The sequence below is a fragment of the Chinchilla lanigera genome, unplaced genomic scaffold, assembly GCF_000276665.1.
Source record: "Chinchilla lanigera isolate Chin_1 unplaced genomic scaffold, ChiLan1.0 scaffold00045, whole genome shotgun sequence".
Lineage (NCBI taxonomy): Eukaryota > Metazoa > Chordata > Mammalia > Rodentia > Chinchillidae > Chinchilla > Chinchilla lanigera.
Window position 1 is genome coordinate 11,857,826 of NW_004955446.1, and position 8,437 is coordinate 11,866,262.

At 40.4% G+C, this 8,437-nt stretch overlaps 1 protein-coding gene across 3 annotated transcripts in view; it reads right to left on the reverse strand.

Annotated features, from left to right (window-relative positions):
• Positions 1-56: 56 nt before the first annotated feature.
• The window catches only part of Il31ra (interleukin 31 receptor A), a 105,986-nt gene continuing 97,605 nt past the window's right edge, over positions 57-8,437 (reverse strand). For all 3 annotated transcript variants that reach the window (XM_005392691.2, XM_005392690.2, XM_013518468.1), the window contains 2 exons: positions 3,273-3,357; positions 57-1,765 (listed from right to left, as the gene is read on the reverse strand). In XM_005392691.2, coding sequence (XP_005392748.1) covers positions 1,298-1,765; positions 3,273-3,357 — 553 coding nt within the window. In that variant the 3' untranslated portion in view covers positions 57-1,297. The remainder of the gene's footprint in view (positions 1,766-3,272; positions 3,358-8,437) is intronic.

Below are 8,437 nucleotides of genomic sequence, written 5' to 3' on the forward strand. Positions count from 1 at the left end.
AAGTTTTTGCACACTTGATTTTGTGACTGTGAAGCTCATGTGTATGCAACCTTGCAACTACTAACTTCTTAAACTCTCCTAGAAAAAAAATCCATCAGATTTCTGGCTGGAAATGCTCGGTTCATAGCATCTAGGGCCCTGCACCCATTACCTCATCCGCCTTGATGTCCCCAGGCTCCCAGTTACCTTCCACACTGCGGTCATGGTAGGAGCCAGGACCTCGGCAAGTGAATCCTGCAACCAGCACTTTTCCCAAAGGTTCTCTATTCCAAGCTCTGCTCTGCTGGAGCAAAGAAGCAGAAGTCCTTGTGAGGAGGCAGCAAAGTTGCAGAGCATTGCCCCTTCCCGGCTCCTGCTCAGCTGCTGAGAAGGGCCCTTTTGAGGGTGCATTCAGTAAGCATTTCTGGGCTGTGGGACAGTTTGAAGGGTCAGGGGCCATATAAAAGCCACTTCCTGGTCTACTGCCTTTCTACCCCCTGCACAAGGGCAGCAAGAGCTGGGAAATGGCCTGCAGATGGGGCAGACCTGTTGCCCAGCCTGGAGTCCACTCCCAGTGCACTACTGAGACCTCTCATTCCTTAGCTTAGTAGCAGTCAATGCCCTTCAAACTAGGGGTAAAGGGCCGGAAGTGTAGCTCAGTGGTAGAGCTCCTACCTAAATGCATGACACCCTGGTTCCATCTGAGGCACTGAAAAAACAAAACACCCTGGGGTGTTGCCACAGACTCGAGATTTAGCAAAGGCAATGAGGAGCCTCAGGCACACCTTTCAGAAAGTCTGCTGTACTTTCTGACCCCTCTGCTGATGAGAATAAGATTTCATGGCCACTTAGGGGTAGAGGGAAAGCTGAGGTTCTCACCAGACCACCAGGTACCAACCAAAGAACTGTCCTCTGGCACAGTCCCTCCTGGAACTCTGAGGGTGTCCCCGGCAAAGGCTGTGACCATCACTCCATTCCTGGGGAAGGCCAGATATGTCAGTGGTACTTTGAGCTCAGAACCTAGATCCTTCCTTCAAAGTCAGTGTGTTAGGAAACCTCAGCAAGAGCTTATTATCTGAAGGAAAGAAAAGAAATGGCTTTTCCCTCACAAAGCACTCAGGCTAAATGTCCCTTCTTTCTAGCACAAGTTTCTGTGTGTGAAAGGCAGGCTCAACAAGGTGCTCAGGGCAGGGGAGACATTCTTTAACTCAGGCAGAGTGGGGAAGGGATGAAGAAGCACTGCTTGCTAGGACTTGGTATTGTTTCTAGCGAAGAGTCATCCACGCTGAAGTTCCACACGTCTGTACCATGGTGGCGTTTAGACTTCTTTCTTAGTATGATAGGGAAGTTTTTCAAGTGTGAGAAACTCTCTGGTTGTCACTGAATTTTTCAAATATGGATTTGGTGCTCTGTCCCCACAGAGATGGTCTGTTCCTGAACTTTGGCCAGAAGAGGGAAGCTCCTCTCTGGTTTCTGAGAACTCTTCTGCCATTCCCAAATATAGGTGTTGAGATTTTCTGGAAGGAATCTCAGTGAGAACCAGGGGCCCCTCAAAATTCTTCCCTGGGGGAAAGTTAGATCTGTAAGGAGCAGTCACATACTCATTCTTTTCTACACCCAAAATGTTTTCCTGACTTCTTCCAGCTTCCTCTATGGAAGCCTCTTCCAGAAAATTCCCAAAATTCACCACCAACTTGTCAATGAGGTCACTAGGTGCGGAGCATGGTTTTAGGGTTTTGTCTTCTGTGTTTACCGAGTCATCAAACTCCTTCAGATGTACTTTACCCTAGGGGGAAAAAAAAAGAGGACACACCAGTGGTCATTTATTTTTGCATTTTTTTGTGTTTGGTGTTTTGTTTCTGTTTTTATTCTTTTATTGTTATTTTTGATATACGGTCTTTCTATGTAGTTCAGGCTGTCCTTGAATCCTGGCACCCAGGAAACTGAGGCAAGAAGAATCACTGGGAGTTCGAGGCCAGCCTGGGCTACATAAGGAGTTCAGGACCAGATTGAACCATGTAGCAAGACCATGTCTCAAAACAAAAACACAACACAAAAAAAAAAAAGAAAAGAAAGAAAGAAGGAAGGAAGGAAGGGAGGGAAGAGGAAGGAAGGAAGGAAGGAGGAAGAGAGGAAAGAAAGAAAAAGAAAGAAAGATAGAAAGAAAGAAAGAAAGAAAGAAAGAAAGAAAGAAAGAAAGAAAGAAAGAAAGAAAGAAAGAAAGAAAGAAAGAGAGAGAGAGAAGCCACAACCATAACGGCAAACCTGCCCAAGACCAGCAGAAATCAAAGGTGATCCCCTGGCAGAGGCTGTCTGTCATCTTTGTATCTCTGGGTCTAACTCAGTACCTGATGTACAGTGGATGACTTTTCAGTGCTTGTGGTAGAGGGCTGACCTACAGATTATTTAGAAAGTATTTCATGGGGGACAGTATCACCCATGAATTCATTTGCTCTCTCATTAGCTGTTACTAAGCAGGACAGTGAAGAGGGTGACACAAAACTGACAAGAGAGAGGAGGAAATAAAGTCCATTGTAACAAAAATGCTCTTTTTTAAAAAAAAGAAAAAAAAGAGACTTCTGAACTGAAATAAAGACTAATTTTTAAAGTTCCCACATTGGAAAAAAACTAGAAACAATCTTTCATTGACAAGGATTTAAAGGTTAACTGGTTTTTGACTGGGCTTATTTATACTTAAGCAAGAAATTATACCTTAGAAATTCTATACCAGTTTTCAACTTAAACATTTATGGAAAGCGGGGATTCTACTTCAAGATCACACACCAGAAGACCCCAGTGCCAATGATATGAGGTTTGACTCCAACTTCCCCGGACAGAAGACAATTTAGCCTTTAGACTGCCCGCCCATCGGCAATGCCTCAGGATCCTAGGCGGTTTCTAAGTTCCTTTGCTCTGGCTGCTTTTTCAGTGGCCTCAGATCTTACAGCCAGGCCTTGGTGCTCGGACGGATGGTCAGGTTAGATAAGCAGGGTTTGTGTCTCTTCCACAGTGTGCTTTATAGAACCAGTCCCATGCTGGGAACACTGGAGTCCTCCTGAGCCTGGTGAATCCCTTTCTTGTTGTCCAAAGCGTGAGGTCCCAGCTCCTTCAAGAAGGCTGCATCCATGTGTCCTCCCTGCCCGTTGTTCCCTGGGACCTTTCAACTTGGGGTTCTTTTTATGCAACCCTGGAGAAAAGCTCAGTCCCCAACTCTTCTTCCCCTCCATCCACCTGGTCTACCTCCCACAACCAGTCAACATAGTGATTTCCTGAATGAAAACAGCCGCGTTTACCTTGAAATCTGCTCCGAGCCATGTGGCTATACTACTTTCAGCAGGGTTGGGGACATCAGGCCAACATAGGTGAGCCAACTTGCTACTGAGAGATAAAAATTTAAGACAGAAGGTGAGTCTGGAAAACATTTTGCATGTACTACATGGCTGAACCAAATCAGTGAGGTCTGCTAAAGGGAATTGTAGGGCTCCCTATAAAATAAGGGCAAGCTCCCAGCTTCCTGACAGACGTAGGGAAGTGAAGTAGTTTAGGGTGAAATTGCAAGTTATCTAAGAGATGTGAGGGGAGGCAAGCCCTCTCCATGCAAAGCTGTTCCTACTTTCTTTCTCCCACCCCTACATTTCCACCCCTGGTCCTGATCCTGGACACTGTTATCAGTATCATTCCTTTGATACTTAGTCTGTGGGAGATGCAGCACTAAGCCTTACAAGCTGCGCATACCTTGGTTCCCAGTCACAGCACCAGCATCACTGAGAGCTTTATAGAAATGCAAATTCGTAGGCTTTGCCCCAGAACACTGAATCAGAAGCCCTTAGGCTAGGGCCTGATTCTGTTGCATCAAAGATTAAGGATGATCACTTAAGTGCATAATGTACAAAAGTGTATGCTGGTGACTTGGTCACAATCTATGGTTGTTCACTGAGGCTGACATCAGCTTGAAAACAAGTGCAGCTGCTTGGCAGAGAAGGTCCACGACTGTCCATTGTAGGGACAGAGCTCCACCAGGGAGGACCTGGAGGGTAGCATGAGGCCCATTGGTACGAGAAACAGAAGATGCTGGAGACAGCATCCGTCCCCGGGCTGGCCAGGACAGGCAGGACAAATGCTCCTCCAGGCAGCGCTCCAACACTATACCACAAGCCAGGAGCAGTTCATGGCTTCATACACCTGCCACTCTACTTCCAGGGGTACACCGCTCCCTATTCAGTCTCGTGCTGCTGTCGGAGGCCCTCAGTATACATGCAGAAAGAAAAGGGCCTCTCCCCAGTTCTAGTCTCCTTGTTCCCCTTCCCATTTGAACATTTGTTTCCTACTTCTCGGTATCTAGTATACATTCTGGTCCGCATTTACTCTTTCAGTTTCTCACACAAGAGAAACAATGTGATATTTAAATGTGTGTGTTTGATTTATTTCACTTAAAAGTATGGTCTCAAGGTGCATCCATTTACCTAGAAATGTCTCAACTTTATCCTTCTTTATGGCAGACTGGTACTCCACTGTATATAATAACCACATCTTCTTTATTCATTCATCCGTTCATGGGCATTTGGGCTGTTTCCAAGACTTAGCTATTACAAATTGTGCTGCCATAACCACACATGTGAATAGTGCTTTTAACTCTTTCCAGAAGATACCAAGAAGAGGAATAATTGTGTCAAATGGAATCTCTAGTTTTAGCTTTCTGAGGAATCTCCATCCAGATTTCCATACTGGTTGTACCAATGTACACTCCCACCAGCAGTAGAGAAAGGTTCCTTTTTCCCCCACAGCCCTCCCAGCATTTGTTATTGGTTAATTTCTTGATGATAACCATTCTTTCTGGAGATGAAATCTCGGTGTTGTTTTAATTTACATTTGTTGAATGACTAGTGAAGTTGAACATTTTTTTTATGTATTTCATGGCTATTTGTATTTCTCCCTCTGAGAAGTGTCTATTTATTTCAGATGCCTATTTCTGACTGGGTCTTTAAATTTAGAGGATCTTATTTTTTTCAGTTGTTTGTATGTTCTAGATGTTAGTCCTTTGTCCAGAGGACCTGCCAAAAATGTTTACTCTTTGGAGTACGGATAGCTAGTTTCCCAGCACCATTTGTTAAGGGTTGTATTTTCTCCAGGGAAAGTTTTTGGCCCCTTTGTTAAACATTAGGTAGCTGAGTGTGCCTGGAGTTGTTTCTGCATCCTCTGTTCTGTTCCAGTGATCAAGAAGTCTGTTGTTGTGCCGGTACCATGCTGTTTTTATAACCTTTGTAGTACAACTTGAAGTCTGCAATTGTGATGCCCCCTGCCTTGCCCTTGCTGCCCAGAATTCCTTTTGATATTCTAGGTCTCCTCCAGTTCCATATGAATGTTAGCATTGATTTCTACAGTTCTCTGGAGAATGCTGTTGGTATTTTGGTTGGCACTGCATTAAATCTGTATAACAGTTTTGAAAATATAGCTATTTTGACTATATTATTTTCTGCCTTTTCAAGAACAGGATACATCTTTCCATTTTCTGATATCCTCTTTGATTTCCTTTTTCAGAGTATTATAGTTTTCATTGTAGAGATCTTTCACTTGATTAGGTTGGTTAGGTTGGTTGTTAAGTATTTCATTTTATTTGATGCTATTGTGAAAGGTATTATTGCTGTAATTTCTCTCTCAGTGAGTTTATTATTGGTCTACAGGAAAGCTATTGATATTTGGGTGTTGATTTTGTAACCTGCTACACTACTGAATTTGGTTATTAATTCTAGGAGTCACTTGGTAGAATTTTTGAGATCTTCTACAATATAGAGGATCATGTCATCTACTACTACTACCACTAGTAGTAATAATAATAATAATAATAAAATTTTTTCCTTTCCTATCTACCTCCCTTTGATTTCTTTTTCAGGTCTAATTGCTTTGGTAGTGTTTTGAGAACTATATTGAATAGTGTGGTTATATTGGGCAGCCTGTCTTGTTCCTGATTGTTGAGTGAAAGCTTTCAGGTTTTCTTCTTTTAATAGGATGTTAGCCATTGGTTTGTCATAAATGGCTTTTATCAGATTGAGATAACATACTTCTAAATCTACTTTCCTCAAGGTTTTTATCATGAATGATGGTGGATTTTGTCAAGTGCTTTATCTGCATTTATTGAGATGACTGTGTGATTTTTGTCCTTGCTTCCTCTCATGTGATATATTACATTTATTGATTTGTGTGTGTTGAATCATTCCTGTATCCCTGGGATGAAGCCTATTCAGTTATGATGTACACTTTTTTAATATTTTGCTGCATTTTGTTTGCTAGTATCTTACTGAGGATTTTTGCATCTATGTTCATTAAAGAGATCGGCCTGTAGTTCTCTTTTTTGGTTGAGTCCTTTTCTGGTTTTACAATCAAGGTAATGCTTGCTTCCAGGAATGACTTGGTAGTACTGCTTCCTTTCTTATTTCATTAAAGAGATTAAGGAGTATTGGTATTAGATCTTTCCTAAAATTGTTAAAGAATTCAGCATAGAATATGTTGGATCTGAGCTTATATTAGTTGGTAGTTTTTTAAGTACTTCAATTTCATTCACCAATACTGCATCACTCAGGATTTTTTAATCTCATTGGTCAAGCTTTGATAGTTCTTATATATCCAGGAATCTACCCATTTCTTTTGAATTTTCCATTTTATTTGAGCACAGGTTCTCAAAGTAGTTACTGATGATCTGGATTTTGGCAGAGTCTATTGTAGTTTTACCTTTTGTCATTTCTAATTACATGGATTTAGGTCTTCTCTTTATTTTGGTATAGCTGACTAAAGGTGTGTCTATTTTATTTTTTTCAAAGAACAAACTGATCCATTGGTTATTTATATTGCTTTTTAGTCTCAATTGGATTAATTTCTGCTCTGAAATTTATAACTTCCTTCCTTATATTAGCTTTGTATTTGGATTGTGCTTGTTTCTCTAGGACCCTGAGGCTCATCTTAAGGTTTTTTATTTAGGGTTGCTGTTTCTGGGGTGTGGGTATTCACAGCTATAAACATCCTTCTTAGGACTGTTTTCACTGTGTCCCATAGGTTTGGGTATATTGTACTGGCATTATTGTTTGACTGTAGGAACTGTTGAATTCTTTCCTTAATTTCTTCTGAGACCCACTGATTATTAAAGAAGTATTGTTCAGTTTCCATGTGTCTGCATAATTTCTGTGGTTTCTTTTGCCACTCATTTCTAGTTTCATTGCACTATGGTCTGATAGTACACATGGGATAATTCTGATTCCTTTGCATTTACTTAAGCATATTTTATGGGCTACTATTTGGTCTGGTTTGTAGAAAGTCAACTTTGGTATTTTTTTGTTAATTATTTGTCTAGTTGACCTGTCCATTTCTGACAGTGGGATATTGAGTTCAGGCTAAAACTGAATGTAAAATTTACTCTTACCACCCCTGTTTAATACAGTACTTAAAACTTTAGCCAGAGCAGCCAGCAACAGAAAAAAATAAAAAGGATATGTACAGGAGAGTAAGAAGTCAAACTATCATTATTTGCAGGTGACATGATCTTTTATATAGAAGGACCAAAAGACTCCTAGTAAACAAATTCAGCAAAGTAACAGGATACAAAATATACAAAAATAAATAGTAGTCTTGTGTACCAACAATGAAGACCTTCTGGCCTATGAGGTTTGTGCTACATCGGCTACAATTCTGATAGGCTTGCCTTTATAAATAACTTGTTTCTTTTCTCTAACTACTTTTTGTAGTCTCTCTTTTTGTTGAATGTGTGGAATTTTAATTATAATGTTTTGTAGAAAGGCTCTTTTCTGTTTGTGGCTATTTAGGGGTATATATGTCTCTTATGCTGGAATATTGGGTTCTTTTCTATGTTTGGAAAGTTTTCTTCTATGATTTCAGTTAGTAAATTTTTTTTACCTTTTGAGTCATCTTCTAATTTTTCTCTTATTTTTGTAATTCTGATCTTTTTCAGTCATCTAACTGATGTTGGATCCAGCTTGGTGTCTTGTCATATTTAGGGTATCATTGAGTTTATGATTTACTATATCTACATTGTCTTCAAGTTTTGATATTCTATCCTAATATTGGCTGAAGCTGCTAGCCATGCTTTCTAATGAATTTTTTATATCTTGTACTACTTAGTGATTTCTTTCCATAATTTATAATTCTTACTAAAGTTGTATTGTCTTTTTTTTTTTTTTTTTTTTTTGGTTTTTCTCCAGTACCGGGAATCGAACTCACGACCTTGCGCTTGCCAGGCAGGCGCTTTTGCCGCTGAGCTAAATCCCCAGCCCCTTAAAGTTGTATTGTCTTAATTAGTTTGTTTCTTCTTTTAGCTCTTTCAATCATAGTTTGTGAGTTTAAAGGTTGTTTTAATATGTATTACTTATGAGCATAATTATTTGGATTTCTACTTCAAGTTACTTGTTCATATTTTTATCCTACTTTTCATTAGGCTGGCTTTATTTTTCTT